At 38.2% G+C, this 17,248-nt stretch overlaps 1 protein-coding gene across 3 annotated transcripts; it reads left to right on the top strand.

Moving 5' to 3' along the window:
• Positions 1–3,282: 3,282 nt before the first annotated feature.
• On the top strand, positions 3,283–16,983 carry gpcpd1 (glycerophosphocholine phosphodiesterase 1). Of its 3 annotated transcripts, none has more exons than XM_063494986.1 (21): positions 3,283–3,487; positions 4,659–4,801; positions 5,114–5,203; positions 5,359–5,449; positions 5,585–5,669; positions 7,056–7,131; positions 8,013–8,054; positions 8,263–8,386; positions 8,616–8,859; positions 8,998–9,160; positions 9,329–9,458; positions 9,583–9,637; positions 9,725–9,817; positions 9,945–10,019; positions 10,704–10,743; positions 11,047–11,105; positions 11,206–11,271; positions 11,357–11,493; positions 11,862–11,997; positions 12,243–12,403; positions 15,650–16,983. In XM_063494986.1, exons 3-21 carry the CDS (start codon positions 5,155–5,157, stop codon positions 15,846–15,848), a joined length of 2,025 nt encoding a protein of 674 aa, XP_063351056.1. In that variant the 5' UTR covers positions 3,283–3,487; positions 4,659–4,801; positions 5,114–5,154; the 3' UTR covers positions 15,849–16,983. The 3 variants fall into 3 exon arrangements, with proteins under 3 accessions (XP_063351056.1, XP_063351057.1, XP_063351058.1); XM_063494987.1 differs by lacking the exon at positions 3,283–3,487 and adding an exon at positions 4,439–4,505; XM_063494988.2 differs by lacking the exon at positions 3,283–3,487 and adding an exon at positions 4,446–4,492.
• The last annotated feature ends 265 nt before the right edge of the window (positions 16,984–17,248 follow it).

Genomic DNA, 17,248 nt, shown 5'->3' with positions numbered 1-17,248 from the left:
ACAAACAAACAGGAAAACAGGAAAGAAAAGAAAAAATACACCGGTTAGCCAGCACAAATCAAAAGTTCAAAAGAAATACCAGTGTCCAAAGAAGATGATCTTCTGTGTGAGGTTAGACAGGGCAACAGAGAGTTCACCAAGTCCAGAAGATGTGGAGAACAAGTCCAAGAAGGAATCAGGGTCCGGCAGAAGTGCAGTTTCACACAAACACAAAGTGCAGTCAAATAGGTTAAAGTTTATGTTGAATCCCCGTTAATATGATTGAGAAAAGGGCCCCAGATTTCAACAAACTTAAAATGAGTGTCAGCCAGACGATAATGAACCTCTTCAATATACAAACATGCAATCATCTCACGTAGCCAAACCCTAAACAATGGAGGAGATGGTGATTTCCAGGCTCTAAGAATAAGTCTTTTAGCTACAATCATGCCAAACATTAAGGTTTTCTGAAGAGGACGTCTGAGTGCCAATGAGGTTAGGGAGCAGCCTAGCACTGCAAGTACACCATCCGGCTTTAATTTTAAGTCATAAATCCGGTTATATATATTAAATATCTCTGCACAGAAACTCCCGAGTGTAGGCAAGACCAGAAAAGGTGACCAAGGGTTCCTTCCATTGCTTTGCATCTGTCACACAAAGACGAAATAGACGGAAAAATGCTGCCTAGCTTTGTTTTAGAAAAATGCAAACAATGAAGGACCTTGAACTGTATAAGTTGTAGTCTGGCATTAACAGAGCATTCTTTAATCTTCTTCAACCCATTGGCCCACAAAGCATCCGATATATCTACTTCCAAGTCCTTAACCCAAGCATCCTTGATGTGGTTTGTAGGTGCAAGTGTAAAAAGTGTAGTAAACTGGCTGATTAGGTGTTTGGAAGTGGGATTTTTAATCAAATAATCATAAAAGTCACTATGAGCAGGGGGCTTATCCAGATGGGCGAAGGAGTGTTTAACAAAATTCCTAATTTGTAAGTATCTAAACAAATGAGCAGAGGGGAGCATAAATTTTGATTGCAACTGAGCAAATGAAGCAAAACAATTGTCGATGTAGAGGTCCTTAATAGTGTGAAGACCTAATTCTGACCAAAGCTTAAACACAGGGTCCATCAAGCTGGGTGGAAAAGAAAGGTTTTCAGTTATGGAAGCAAAAATGGATAGGTCTGGAACGCACAAAGCACCCCTAACTTGCTTTAAGATCCTAAGAGAATGACCTAGGACAAGACAGTACACAGTTTAGCATTGTCTTGCTGAAATATGCAGAACCTTCCCTGAAAAGGACTTCATCTAGATCAGAGGTGGGGAAGTGCAGGTGTAGGTGTCCGGCAGGTTTTAGGTATTTTACAAAATAAATTAAAAACTCTGATTTTTTCTGACCACAGAAAATTCTTCCACTTCGTCTCAGTCCATTTTAAATCGTCTTTGAGCCGGTGAAGAGAGCAGCATGTTCACATATAGTATGGCTTCTTCTTCACACAATAGAGCTTTAACCTGCGACTGTGCATGCCACGATGAACTGCGTTCCAAGACAGTGATTTCTGGAAGTGTTTCTGAGCCCATGCTTTGATATTAATGACAGAATTGTCTCTGTTTTTGATTCAAATTTTCACAACTTTATATTTAGGAACATTATTCTGAAATGATTTCTACACTTTGTAGACAGTTTTCTGCAGACTGGTGAACCTCTGCCCATTTTTACTTCTGAGAAACTTTTTATTCCCAATCATGTTACTGACCTGTTACGAGTTAACCGAGTTACAAAATGTTTCCGAACCGGATTCTTTGTAGTACCACTTACTTACCCATCCAAACCTTTTAAAAAATGAGCTAACATTTTTCATGACATAGTAAAATGTCTTAGTTTAAACATGTGACATATTTCCTATGTTTGTCTGTTTTTTAAATTTGGGTTTTACGTTATTTTGAAACACAGAAATAAAGCAGAAATATTGCAAGATTATAAAATTAAAATCCACACTGATTTTTCTGCTGATGTGGCGTCAGTAATAATTCCTAGTGACTGAGCTCCAGTCTTTGGCCAGAAGACTACTGTTAGTGCCTGCTTACAAAACAAAACACATGTAAATGAATAAGCATACAGCACCAGGAAGTATATGGTGATTTGTAACAAGCAGACTGTTGAATGGTGAGAAATACCCTGAAATATTCATTATGCTGCAGTCACTTTATACTCATTATGATTTCTGTTTTCTTTACTCTTTCATCGGGTCTTCGTGAGCTGCTCATTTCACTCTCCCTCTCAAACCTCGTTTTGATATAGATGGTGGATCCATACAATCCCAGTTAGCCCCTCTAAAAGGTTCATGTTTATTTAGTGTCTGCTTTTAAACACAAATGGCTGAAGTATATAAACTGCTTTGTTTTTGTTGTACATAAGCGCTTTACATACACCTTTATCTCTGACTGAATGTCAGGATCGCACTTATAAGGACGCTTTTCGTTCTGACAATATATTTTCTGATCTGATTGAGACTGCAGCGTTTTCTTACTGTTACATGGTGTGTTACCTTAATTTGAACACGAGAGGGTGCTTCCGGCTAAACTTTGGCATTGATTATTAAGTCTCGTAGTTAATTGTTCGATGATATGCTTTACAAATACGTCTCATACATCCTAATTTGGAAACCAGAACTTCCTTCCTTATATTATAAAAACTTTGTTCGGAGACCGCACTTTATCTGGTTGATGAAAATAACAATAGTCTACATTTTCACAGTTGTACAAACCCTACTTCGCATTTATCATTTAGCCCTTTACACACTGCAGTAGTTACACCCTTTTGCACATACTCTAGTGTAAAATAACAAAAAATGCTTTTGGCTCATCTGCATCGGATCGTATTTATAGTTATTTAGGCTATTAGTGTCTGACCATGTAGTAAGACTTCTAATGTTCATCCAGTCTCAGTGAAGACAACCCTGCTTTAAAATGCATCACACCAATATGTCCATTTAGTACAGTAGTGGATGGGCGTTTCAGAAATATAATTAACTGCTTTCTATAATTTTAAAAAAAAAAGTTTGCGTTTTAATTATGCCCATGCAGTGTATAAAGTAAGGTTACACGCTCCAGTGCATAAGTCTGAGAGGGTAAGTGAGTTTAAAAGGCCACATCATCTGATCCCTCCCTGTGCCAGACTGCCCAAACAGTGAAAAATGATCATCTGCTCTTGACCCAAGGACGTCGAGTGGCTCACTTATGCTATCACATATTTGCATTTCAGTTATGCAATTCACGCTTTCGTAGAAAAGGACTTGCCAAAGACACGACTATTCGTTTCTGTGTGTGTGTTTTGGAAATCACTGCCAACTTGTGGGACATCTGTTTTCTCAATAGTCAAGAAGGCGGATTCATGACGCAATTGTCCCAAACGTCTCCTCCTATTTAATATCGGAGCACTTCGTCCTCGTCTAAAAAACAACTCATATTTTCAAAGAAAATGCTCAGGTTTATCTATTTCAACTGATGGTATGTTGCTACTTCTCAACACTTTCTCACACTCACACTCTCTATGCGTTGTCATTGTTGTACATATTTTAGTTTGCCGGTGCATTGCAGCAAACTTAAAGTCAGTTGATGTGGCATTGTGGACTTCTCAGAAGCTACTACGCTTAAGATTTTCTTCAGTGTATTTTTATAAGCTTATATTATATCTGAGTACATTTGATAGTAAATAGTATTTTAAAAAAGACCTCGTGAGAAAAGCGATTTCATTTAAGACATTTATCAGAAATATATTTTACTGCAGTCGACGTGGGCGGGGGTCGAGGTTTTTCTGCCGTTATACCTCATATAATTGCGGTGTTTCTGAAAAGTACGCGAATGCGGCATAGTTGACGCGCCTCAGATCCGGTGCAGGGCGGTATGAACCGGCTTCCCCAAGTAGTCACCGGAAGCAAAATACAAGAAGAGAAAATGATAACAAAATAAAAGTGAATTTTTAATACAATGTCCAAATGTTGTCGATGCAAATGCTAATATTGAAAACATTGCTGATTAGTTTTGAATGTTATTTTCTCTACATTCTGTGTCCCAATACAATAGTCTAAAAGTTTCTTTACATTTGTCACTGTTTTACAATACGGTGTCTTACATTTTTTTCATTATAATAAAAAAAGTGAAAATGTTAATCCAGCGGTACACCAAACATATAAAAAAAATTAAAATACAATATGTGTAAAAATTTCTGGAAACATGGATCATAAATTTCGTTCTGGTTCTTTTAGCTATCTCACAACCTCAACACAGGTAAAGCCATCATATTGGACAACAAGATGGAAAAAGTACACAACAGGTTTTAGTAGCATATATAAAACTTCTATCTTAATTTTGTGTAATCTAAAGAAATGGATATGTATATATCCAGGAGAACTTTGTAGTTTTACTTTTAAAAATATATCCCGGAAGTCGTATGTGACTTCTGGTTATTTGACGCACGCGCTGCCGGATGTTTGCTAAATCAGCTAAACAATGGTGAAGCTTTCATGTCAGTCAGTTAATTCTTAGTAAATCAACACTTAGTTGTGTCTTTAGGGGTTTTGCAAGGTTTCTGTCAGAACAGGGTTATATTTTCAGTGAGTGTTTTGTTTTCTCTTGAGGTAAAGCTTCCTGTCTATCTGGTGCTTGTTTCTCTGAACAGGGATGGGTGTTGTTGGATCGGCTGTTCAGATTAGCTTTCGCTTAGACCGACACCTGTCAGCGGGATAGGCGAAGTGTGTTTTCCGCGGGCTCTCCTTACGCGTGGGTGTCAGGAGCCGATACAGAGCTGCCAAGACTTAAAAGGTTAGTCGCTTCTGTTTGTATTTTTCTACTTTTCGGATTTTTAACGATGTTTTTGTGACACAATTTCTGTTAACACATAAGCTAGATTAATGTGCATTTTACGTGGAGTTAACGCGCTAACTGTTGCTAATGCGATAAATTACATTACTATTACTTCTTAGATAATGTAATTTTGATAATGTCGCAAGTTTTTAGCAGACTGTGGCCTCACTTTGAACAGTCCTGTGCTCCGCATGTTTTCTAGCTTAAATTGTATGAGTTGTATCTGTAGTTTAGAATTGCACAAACTAATTCATGGTTATTATCTTACAGCTTGTTTGCGCCACCTATTTCTGTTTGTTCCCGTGTAAACAATGGAGACCTGTGAGGTGACTTTGGCAATCAGGGGAGAGACATCCCCAGGTATATCGGATAAACTTGGTTTGACCTTTAACCTATTTTCTCCATGATACTTGTATCAGAAGGCTGATGATTTTGTTTCAGTTTGTAGCCATGCCCCATTCATTTTTTTTCTCATAAGGGTCATCGGGTTCATTGCTTGTTTGGATTTTCCATAGGTGAGGTATTTGCTGTTGTTGGTAGCTGTGAAGCCTTGGGAAGCTGGAGCCACCAAAAAGCTGTGACTCTTCATCCTGTTGGTGGTGATGAGTAAGTTAAACTTTTTTGTGTATATTGTAAATACTTATATACAGGTTGCTCCCCTTACAGTTTGTGGCCAAGTGTCATTTATAATTACCTTGTCAGAATAAAAAAGTAAGCTGTGTGGGTTTTTTTTTTCCATAGATGTATGTGGGCTACAACAGTCACTGTGCCTAAAGGTGTTGTTACCCAGTACCGCTATTTCAAAGGCTTCTTTCTAGAGTCCAAGGTGAGCTGCTTTTCATTATTTTATTGTCCCCCATGTGAAAGATTCATTCCCCCGTAGTCATAAAAGATCCACTGAATAGACTAGACTAGCTATTGTTTGTTTTGAAACAAGGTTTGTGGGTCATTGTGGTGTGTGTGATTCTTTGAGCCTTAGTATTTTTTTCTATTGATGTCATTTTCAGCTCATCAGCAGGAAAAAAGAGGAAAAAAATCCCTGAAGTTCTTCCATATAGCAAAAGCCATTGTAAACCTCAACAGTTTATACCAATTTGTGAGAATAAATATTAGAAAGCATATCAGTTGCCCTGGTTTAAGATGGTATCTACACGAACACTGTGTGTTACTGCCTGTACCTCTGTGTTTACATTCTCAGAAACATCTGTCAGTGTTGGCCAGCCACAGAAAAACTGCCCAGGTGGCCTCCTCTAATCTAGCAGTGGGCCTTCATTGCGCCTCTAAGCCTCGTGTGTGAAAATAGGCATAGAAAACAAACTGAGAGAGCAGAGGTCAAAATTCCTTGGAAGGAAAATACACCCACTGTGTATACTTTGCTACAGTTTCTGTTGACTTTGTTTAGCCTAAACATAGGGTGTTTTATGCTTTTTCTAAAGCAGGTGGAGCGCTCTTTGTGTGAGGATGACTTAACCTGATTTCATAATGTTTGTACTGAGTTTTCGACAAGATGCTATGTAGATTACAGAGGAATCTCTGCAAGCTCACACTTGATGCCTTACTGGTTTAATTTAAGAACAGCTCCCCATTTTATGAAGTATGTTTTTTTTTTTTTTTTGTTTGTTTCTTTGTTTTTGTTTTTGTTTTATCGCACTTCAACTCAAGTAATATTATTATTTTTAAAAAGTCCTAACAGGCAAAAAAAAAAGATTTTAAATAAATGACAAGATGTCTTTAACTAGGTGGTGAATTGACAGCCATTGAGTCTTCTAGGGAGGTTTTCCCTCTTCCTCTTTTGCCAAGTTTTTCTTGTAAAAAAATAGCTGGTTTCTTTTAAGAATTCGCAATAGTCTTGGCTTTACATTGTTATCTATGATTTGGTGCTTTTTTTAAATCGGGTAGTTTAATGCATTAGTCTAAAATCTAAAAATGTATTGGTATATACATGTTGTTGCTGTTGTGACTATTACTTAGTTAAAAGAAGATAACATAAACAAAGAAATGTTTCCTTTTTTTTTTTTTACGTCACTAACAAATCCACTTTTCAGATTTCAATCCATGGTGGCTGACTGCCCTTTCTGGGGATCGGTGACTATGCTGGCTCTAATTCCTTTCTCACGGTCTGGTCCAAAGACAGCTTTGAGACCAGACTGAAAAGTAGGTTAATGTGTCTGATTTGAAAACCCTAACATTGTACCAAACATTGGAATTGCAGAGTGCAGGTGGTCCCTGTCAAGTGATAGTCAATATGTGGGAGACCCATCATCGCCCCCGCACGATGAGCCCCACAGGTATAGACCAACAGAAAACGGTGCAAGGTTTGGTTGGGTTGGGATTGATTAAGTGTGTCATACTCAACCCCCCTTTAAATCCCCCATTCCCTATTCTAACAGTTACCTGTAAACACCAGTGTAGAGTCTGTTCAGGCTTATCCTACTGAGGGTTTTGTTGTTTTGGATAACCCTCACGCCTGAATTGGCATTTCCACCTGGCTGCAGTGTTTCCTCTTTAAACCTTGTCTGCCTGGAGCTTTTTTCCTTTTTGATGCTGTGCGTATGCTTTGGGGAGATATCTGGCGAAAAAGATGTACAATAATCCTGAGCCAAGGAGGAGACACTGCAGTGCAGCCGATATTATGATCTGTTATTGTAAAGCTCTCTTTGTTAACAAGCTTTTGTGTTGTTAAAAAAAAACTCATTCAAAATGAGCTTGAAATGCTGCTTACACACCCCACTGATTTCCTTTTTTGACCACACCTTATCACCTATTCTTATTTTTGTGTGCTATTTTAGTCCTTTAAAAAAGCATTTCCTACTGCAGTAGGAATTTTTTAGAAGTACTGCTTTCTTTGATTTCTGCTTTATAAACATCGCACTAAAGTAATATCAATGCTTTGCTCATACTAAGTGTTGTAGTTAAATATTGTTCTGGGGAAAATGGATTTGACTGCTAAGTCAATTCTTCTGATGTTGAGACAAGTCAAATTCAGAGCAAACCAATGTAAGCCAAAACTTCTTTATTCTAAGTGACAAGTTAAAATAAGATTTAAAATACTATATTTATTCCAGATCAGTTTGGAAAATTCTCAAATGCTCTGATTTGATTTGACTTCAACTTTTGTCTCCACAAGATCCCTTTATCCCATTTTTAATTCTCTTCTCCTTTACTGCAGCAACACACCAGAATATTGATGATGGACAGTTTGGATTTCACAGTAAGTTGGAATTAAAAATGCCTAAAAAGCACACAATAACAAAGTGCAATAACTGCACTTTGTTGTGTGGCATAGATTTTTAATTACATTATAGTTCCTTTCTGCAAATATTATAGCCATCACCAGTTCTGTGGTCAGCTTTCATGAGACACAGAGTGGATGTGAAGTCTGATCACATGCTTCCTGTCTGTGTCTTCTCTTTCTGCAGATGGGATAAACTGTGTTGACTCTGGGTGGCTGACATGTCAGACAGAAATTCGCTTACGTCTGCACTATTCTAAGAAGGCTCCGGTGTCCATCACTAAGAAGAAATTCAAGAAGTCTCGCTTCAGGTATTGATTACACAGAGGCTAAATTTAAAACCAGCTAGAGAAAGTATCACGGCACAGATCGTTAATGTGCAGTCGTTACCTGATCGATCTTTTACCTGAGTTCAAGAAGTCCTGCATAAGTATCTATAAACGACAGCTGAAATTATAAGCTTCATCATTTGATGCAAAATGTCTTTACAGTATGTGTTTGAATGTGGTTTTATCTGAACTGTTGTACCTGTTTATGCAGGATCAAGTTGACATTAGAGGGCGTTGAGGAAGAGGGAGACGATGAGGAAGAAAACGAGCTCAGTCCTTCATCTTGGCACAAGATGACCACCACGCTGGAAATCAGTATGATTAGTGCCAATGGCTATAAGTCACGCCACTCGCAGCCTGAGTGTGGCTATGCTCTGGAGCCTTCCCAGTGGACTGAGTACAGTATTCACACCATGGACCCAGATAACCTTGAGCTCACATTTGAGTTCTTTGAGGTACTCCTCCCGGGATCACTGTCTCTAATAATTCTGTACATCTGGTAATTGATGGTGAAAGGAAAGGAAATCAGCACAGCTGGTATTTATTTAGGTAAATTGAGTTGTGTTGTAGTAATCCAGTGTCTCTGTTAACAGGAGGATCTGAGTGAGCATGTAGTCCAGGGGGACATCCATCCAGGACATGTGGGCACTGCCTGCCTCCTCTCTTCTTCATTTTTGGAGAGTGGCAATGATATTGGAGTAGCTACTCTTCCCATAATGGGACGAAATTCAAGGCAGACAATTGGAAAAGTAAGAGGTAAGTTTTCCTTCTTTTCTTTTTTTTTTTCTCAAATATTTATTTATGACAAAATGAGATACAAAATCTACATAAATTTATGACCAGCTTGAGTTTCCTTTTACATGTTTGCCAGTATTTATGCATACTGTGAATGTACAAACATGTTAACTTATTAATTCATTTTAGTGGATTACCTGGTAATCCGACCCATTCAGGGACTGCAGTGTGACATGAGCTCTTCATACACCAAGTACTGGAAAAAGAGAGGTACTTTGGATGTGGGTCACAGGGGAGCAGGCAGCACCCATGCAGCCAAGTGAGTAATATCTTTAACTACAACCCAACTTAAAATTAAACATTTGCTACATTTTGACATGATGATATATCCATTGACATCCATCATGGAATATGTGATCTTGTGGATATTTTGTGTTTAACAGGCACCACAGAATCAGAGAAAACACAATAGCCTCATTTAAAAGTGCTGCTAAGCATGTAAGTCACCAAGAAGTTTATTGCATGAGTCAGTACTACTGCCCTGCTATTGCATCTACTAAATTTGTTTTCTTTCTGTATTCACAGGGCGTAGCCTTTGTAGAGTTCGATGTTCACCTCTCCAAGGATGCTGTTCCTATTGTATACCATGACCTGACTTGCTGCATATCCACTAAGAAGGTAAACTATGATTGTAACTGGCTCCTCAGAGCTAATGAGAGAAATTCATAGTAGCACTGCATGATCAGTTTTTCTAAAATGAGCATGAGTCCCATGTCGTGCTAATATTTTGTCTCACACTCAACAGAAAAATGACAAGAACCTGGAACTCATTGAGGTGCCAGTCAAAGACCTGACATATGACCAGCTGCAGCTTTTGAAGGTAATAATGCTGTTCAAGTTAAATCTGTCTGTCATGATTGTGTCAGCTTAGGAATGTCATCAATCAGACAGCTTGACCTAATTCCTGAGCCATACCTCTGCACAGAAAGGTAAAAGGTCTCCAAACCATACCTTTCCTAACAGTTGTAACAGCTGTAGAACAAAAAAAACAAGTCTTCAAAACTTCTTACAGATATTGAATGATGGATGCCTTTCCTCTGCTTCTGTTGTCAACACCAGAATAAAATCAAATGCTCAGTGGAGTGGATCATAGTGAAAAGCTCCTTTGGTGGTGTGTATAGATATTCATAGTATCACGTTTGAACCAAAACTACATTTACCCACCTGTTTGCCTAAAACGGTAATGGGGGGAAAGAGTGAGTTTAAAAAAAAAAAAAAAAAGTCCTATTGATTGCTTTATTGATCATACAAGAAACATCATGGTCCTCTGCACTGATGCAGAGGTCAGATTGTTACCTAACAATCATTTAGCAAGACTGCAGGAAAAAAAATCTACCAGCTCGAATTTAGGTGGAATTGATTACATTTTACACTCTGATCAGTTTCTTTAAAACTGTGAAACTTGGTGAAGGATGTTAATGAAAAAAGTTTTTTGGGGGGGTGGGGGTGTTTTTAATTAGTTTATTTATTTTTGGGTTGTTTATTTGTTTTGTTTTTTTCACAGCTGGCTCATGTCACTGCAATGAAAGTAAACGATCACAAAGGTGTGCATTTATTTATTTATTTACGTTATTCTTTCAATACTCACATGATCATACTAAGACCTTGGTTCAAAGAGTAAAATGGCTTGGTTATGAAATTATATTGTCATGTTTATAGAGATTTTGTTTTGTTGCATGAGGTGTTTACATAAGCTTTGTTATTTAAGCAATAATTTGTTGTTTGTACACTGTAGATGACGAGACCAGCATGCAATTTGTGTATCCAAGCTTGTTTTGTACACATCATCTTGCAAAGATATGTTGAATGTTGAGGATAACTTGTACAATCTGTTTTTGTTTGCTCAGATCTGCTGGATGAAGAAGATGAAATTGATGAGCATCAGCCATTCCCCTCGCTCTCACAGGTAAATGACATAATTTGATTGAACCATCTTCTTCTCTTCCTCTTGGTCTGATCTTTATGTGACAGTGAAATAAAGGATTTTGCTCTGTACCTCTCTATAGATCTTCCAAGCTGTTCCTGAAAACGTCGGCTTCAATATTGAGCTCAAGTGGATCTGCCAGATGAAGGTTAATATTCAGAAGTAAAGTCAAAAGCTCAAGACTGTCATTGTTAAAGTAACCTGATGTTGTTGGTGATGCTTTGTATTGACAGGACGGGTCATGGGACGGAAACTTATCATCTTACTTCAACATGAACACCTTTTTGGACATCGTCCTGACAGATGTTCTGCAGAAAGGTGGAAAAAGACGCATCGTGTTCTCCTGTTTTGACCCGGACATCTGCACCATGTGAGTGCAATAGGATTAACAGGGCCACATGTTAACACTCTTGAGACAAACTGCGTGGTATTCACTAAAGCTAAACGCTTATATGTGGATGGATAAAGTGTATATTCAGTTGAAAGAAATTATTTTTTGAAATTCCTCAGACTGTATTTTTACCAGAGTTGTTTTAAATAAGTTGTTGCTTCTCTTTGTTAGACCATCTTTAGGTAGTTCAGTCTCATAGTAAAGCATGGCTCTGGATGTTTAGCTGCTTGATAGATTCCTATTCTCTTACTAGATTTAACTCATGAACAGATGTTGCCCTTCCAGGATTTAGTTATTAATAGGTGCTGTCCAGCAGTTTGTGATATCTGTTTGTGCTTGTCCTTCAGGGTGCGTCATAAGCAGAACAAGTACCCCATCCTCTTCCTCACTCAGGGAATTTCAGACAAGTATCCTGAGCTGATGGACATCCGGTGCCAGTCCACTAAAATTGCCATGAGCTTCGCCCAGAGTGAAAATATTCTGGTGAGATACAACCGCATGCTTTATTACAATGATTAGTCTTCAGGTTTTTCAGTGTAATGTTCTTTTTATAAGTACTACTGCCACTGAGTATGTTGTGTACAGTCAGTCATCTTGAATGTTTCAGTCCGAAGGGCTGAGAGTACTTTAGTGATTCATCCTCACCACTTTATGTAAGAAGGTATTTATTAATTTTTTTTAGAATGGACCGCATTTAATCTGATCTATATATGACTGTCGTTTTCCAGGGAATCAGCGCCCACACAGAAGAGCTGTTAAAGTACCTTTCCTACATTGGGGATGCCCAGTCTAAAGGCTTAGTAGTGTTCAGCTGGGGGGATGACAACAATGATCACGAAACCAGAAGGAAGCTGAGAGAGCAGGGAATCGATGGGCTCATCTATGACAGGTAGGCTGAGTTAACCTTGCTTATCTGTGGCTGCCACGTTAATTTATTGTTGCATAGACTATTTCAAGGTTCAAGGTAAGGAGCAATAAGGAAGGACTTGTCTCCTCTTTAGTTGGCCTGTATTGAAGTTAGTGTATTCTCCTGTTAATTATTGCACACTGCTATATTTGCACTACTCGGTTATGTAATTTGAGACGAGAAACTACACAAGTGTAATCTTACTGGACAAAAGTACAAGTGACAGAAACAAAATCTTGTGTTTGGGTGTGTTTTTGTTTTTCTTTCTTTTTTGTGAGTTTTCCAAGCAGAGTTTCTGAAACCCGATAAAACCAAATTAGGTATTTTTAACTGTTGGTAATCACACTTGGTGCTGTGTGAATTTCCAGGCCTGTGGGTTCCTCACTTTGTTGTCATTATGTTATCTTGGAGCTTGTGATTATGTTACTTGTCAGACTTATAGGATTCACATCGTTAGGCTTGCTTTACATGTCAGCCGAGTCACAGTATTTCCTCGGTCCAATTGTCCTCTAATAGGAGACCAGTGAATTCCTTTCCGAGCATTTTGCTTTGCGTTTTATTAAGTTTCAGGGACATTATGTTACTGTTGTGTTGTGTCGGGGCTGACTCATTTGACAGTGCTCTGCACATAAATGATTAACAGATAAGTTATATATCTGTATGTTCACACAGATATACACACGTGACTTATATTGCAGAATCTGAGTTTGCATTTAGAGCTGTTTTGGTACATGCTGTGTATGTTATCTACACCTGCCACCTACCAATATCATTAACATTGTCACAGTCTAGGTAGTATAGCTTCAAGATGGCAGTGGCAGTACAATTTACATCTAGTACAATGTTTATTTGATACTAGTTGGTTAATGTGAAGATCACTTGAAAGTGGAAGCTCCTTTTAATCATCACCTAGAAAGGAACAAAATCATTATTTTATCCACTCTACAAATATGCTATCTGTGCTTTGGTACAGAGGATTGTAACTCACTAAATGAGCTACTTACTTCTACGGTAAAGAAACCAACACTGATAATATAGTAAAGTATACACAAAGTATCTGAAACACCTGCTTGTTAAATAACACTTTGTACTCCACACTCTGTTGTGTTTCTGTTCTGGCTGAGACTGCAAGGTATTTCACTGGCCTTTCAGGTTTATCAGTGATTATTGCATTCCAAGGTCCTTTTCTTATGACGGAGTACAATACTGAGCTGTTTTCCGGCTTCTTTTTCAGGTTTACAGAGTTATATAATTCAGTGCCGGGACACATTTTAATTATTTGGTACTGGCGTAGCTTTTGACACAAAAGCTTTGAGTATTCATTGACTAATTTGTGAGTGTAAAATGAATGCACACAATGTGCCAGTGCTGTTACATAAAGCTTGGCTGGAGCTGTAGGCAGGGTGACAGGGTTTTCTCTGGTGTTTCGCAAAGCTGCTTGGTCAGCAGAGCCTGTTTGTTATCAGTTTCAGTTCCATGTCTGACTGTACAATGACAGTGACTCTACATTCCCGTTAGCACTTTCCCCCAGATTTCTGCAGACCCCTGCAGAAAAGACAACAGCCGCGCACACTCTAGTTTGTGTTTTAACACCTGTTTTAACCCATCACAAACCAGTTGACCTCTCCGGGTAGTTGTTGTTGTTATAACTGTGCTTCTTTCTTACAGAATTTCTGAAAGCTTGGTTCCATATTTAGACTCAAGTTCTCCAGATTCCCGTAATGTCTCTCTGGTTTCTGGCTGTGTTTTTGTTTATTTTCCCTCTGAACACTCCTTGGCTTGTTTTTTGGTTACCTGCCCCTTTAAAAATAAAGCTTGAATGAATCTCGCTCATTAAAAGCTGAAAGAACAAAAGGATGTTCTTGACAATGATGCAAGACGGTTGACTTATCATCTTTTCCTTCCATATTCCACTTGATGTTCGAGTAGCAGTAGCATTTTTCCTAAACGTAATTGTAATAATTAGAGTTGTTTTGATTGGTCAACTGCCATGTTCATCATTTCCTAGTTTTGTTAGCTGAAGCTGCTTCACTTCCTTTTTAATAATGCCTGTATTGTTTGGGTATGCTTTGAAAGGCCTCCTTATTACATGCTTCATTTTAAACTGTACACAGTGATGTTGAACTTTGAAACAAAGAAGGCAGCGAGAGCAAATGGTTTGTTTGGTGCATGAGACGGCACCTCTGGAGACGTTGGCTTGTGTATGAACTACTTTAACACCTAGTTTTAATCTTATTCGCGTAGTACTAAAATATGAATGTTGCTTAACACTAAGCCACCTATTAAAGCATGCATGCTCACTGTGTAGTTTTAAATAGCTCACAAAGGTACTTTGTTGGGTATAACAGCATTATTCTTCGCAAATGTGTTCTTTTTGTTTGTTTGTTTGTTTTTGTTTTTTGCACTTATGGGGCTTGTGGATGATCTGCCTTTACTACAACTCTCTATGTACAAAAAGGCTGATTGCACTGGACCCTCTGTCTTTATTTTGTGAACCTATTTAACAGCATGTTTCATAAAAGGATGTTAGACTTACATCGCTCAATATGTGATGTTTTCATTATTATTGGAGTCTCATATCTGACTTCCTTTGAGTGCACATACTTATACAGACATGCCGATAATGATTGTGTCCTACAAAAGGGATCATAGATGCTTTTGTTCGTACTTGACCTATTCTGCTTTGGTTCAGAAAGTGAGCCATCCAGTTTTAATTTATGTATTGCCCATTCACAACAACATCTACTTCATATTGGAAGGAATACCTTATAAGCCACTGGATATGTAACATACCTGGCAGGTTCAAAAACAAAAACTGGGGTCTTCAAAGAATGGATGGGATCTAAAATGTTTGCAGAAAAAGGCAGCTTCTTGCTTGCAGAATGGTCACCAGTGCAATCAGTTCCCTGACCCAAATGAATGCAACAAATCCAGCTGATTATATTAATGTGGGTGCATGGAAAAAATGAATGTGAATTTCTCTAAAATTATGACTTTTCTTGATGGTTTAGAGGAGAACAGAAGTATTTTCTGTTGCTTGGTGGAGATTGTTATTGAACTTATGTGAGGAATAGATAAACTAAAGGTTTGTTAGTACTTTTGTCTGTGGATTGTTCTGTGCCATTGATTGTGTTGGTGCCATCGTACCACCATGCTCGTGTACTTGATACTGTCACTGATCTAACTGCTAGCATGTCTTTTCTTTTTCTTTTTTTCCCCCACAACTAGTATTGGGGAGGACTCAATAGAACAGCCAAACATCTTCCAGATAGAGGAACAACACTCCCTGCAGGAGGTTATTACAGAGGAGACCCTAAAGAGCTCATCTTGTTCCTGCTACTCCATTCCCTGCTCCATGGCACCATGCATTGCCTCAAAGGACCGTGGTGGAAACGCAGAGTCAGACTCCGGTCTCAGCTCCTCATAAATATCCCTAAAGCTCTACCTTTCTCTGTACTGTTGCTACACAGACAAACTCAAGAAGACCATGGTAGAAATGGGTGACTCTAGAAGGTTTATATCACTAAAACCACTCGGACCATCTTCACTCCACTCCAGTCATTAGCAGGTTTTTGCAAACTGTCGTTTAGCTTCAGTGAAGTTTTATTATTTACTTTCTGTCGAACACATGTATGTTTAGCCAAAAGGTGAAAGCAGCCGCAAACGCTTTTCGTTTTTCTCTGACAGACACCGGCCTGTTTGTATAAGAGCAGTCTGCACAGAGGTTTTCATCATGCTGGAAACGAGGTTAAGCCGACAAATTGTTCATGAGTGGATATTTATGAAGCCAATGTTACATCTGTTCTATCGGTCTACGTGCTCAAAAAGAAAACATTTCGATATTACAGGTGTAACACGAATGCAAAATGCATGTGATGTGGTGCAGGAGTATGTTCTTATGTGCGTGTAGCCATGATTTATTGATCCTAAATATCAAGTAATAATTTAGATTTTTTTTTTTTTTCCACAAATTAGTCAGTTGCTGGGTTGGTTTTGCATACTACCTGTTCACTGCGCACAAAAATGTTCCAATTTGATGATGTTAAGAGGTTTCCAAACCTCCACTCTGATCCTCTTTATGATGCCTTCAAACTCCTGTTTATTGATAATAAGTAGCCATTATTTTAACTTACATACAGCACACTGGATGTACTGTTTTTTTGATTACGCTTTTTCTCCTTTGTACTTGATTTGAGGTTAAATAGGAAACTGTATTTATTTGCAGTGCACATTTATACCACAGCCTTAAAGGGGGAAAATGCTTATGTTTGCCTTTTTATTTGAACATTACCAATACCTCACTCACCATCTATTAGAATAGACTTAATGTATATTATTGGAATTCACAACACCAATGATGGTTTTTGGGTGGCAGACTCATTTCTGGTGGACATTACCCTTTTTAGAACTGTGTAAATCTGTGTTATCGCACAATTTTTAACCACAAAGACTGATGATTGCTGCATGTATCGTCTGTGTATCTGTACAACTGAACAACTGAAAGACTGAAAAGTGTCTAAGATGTAATATAACTACCAGTTCAGTATAAATAAAAAAAACAACAACAGATGAATACGATGGTTTCTTTGACTTTTGTTTTTCCAAGAAACTTAATGTTTCACATTTTCATAATAGTCACAGCCTAACTAATAATCTCCATTTGATCTTTTGATTTTAATGGATCTGCATTTTCATTGTACCAAAGCTGCACTGCAATATGACTGAGTCACTGTTACGAAGCTGTAATTTGTAGTTGAAGTGTTCAGCCAGGTGTAGCCAGTGTGTAATTACCCTTCACTGGTTTTCCCTTGAAAGTTTCTGCTGTAG

This window comes from Pelmatolapia mariae, linkage group LG15 (assembly GCF_036321145.2).
Source record: "Pelmatolapia mariae isolate MD_Pm_ZW linkage group LG15, Pm_UMD_F_2, whole genome shotgun sequence".
Classification (NCBI taxonomy): domain Eukaryota; kingdom Metazoa; phylum Chordata; class Actinopteri; order Cichliformes; family Cichlidae; genus Pelmatolapia; species Pelmatolapia mariae.
Note: the sequence above shows the minus strand (reverse complement) of the source record. Positions and strands in the feature narration are given on the sequence as shown.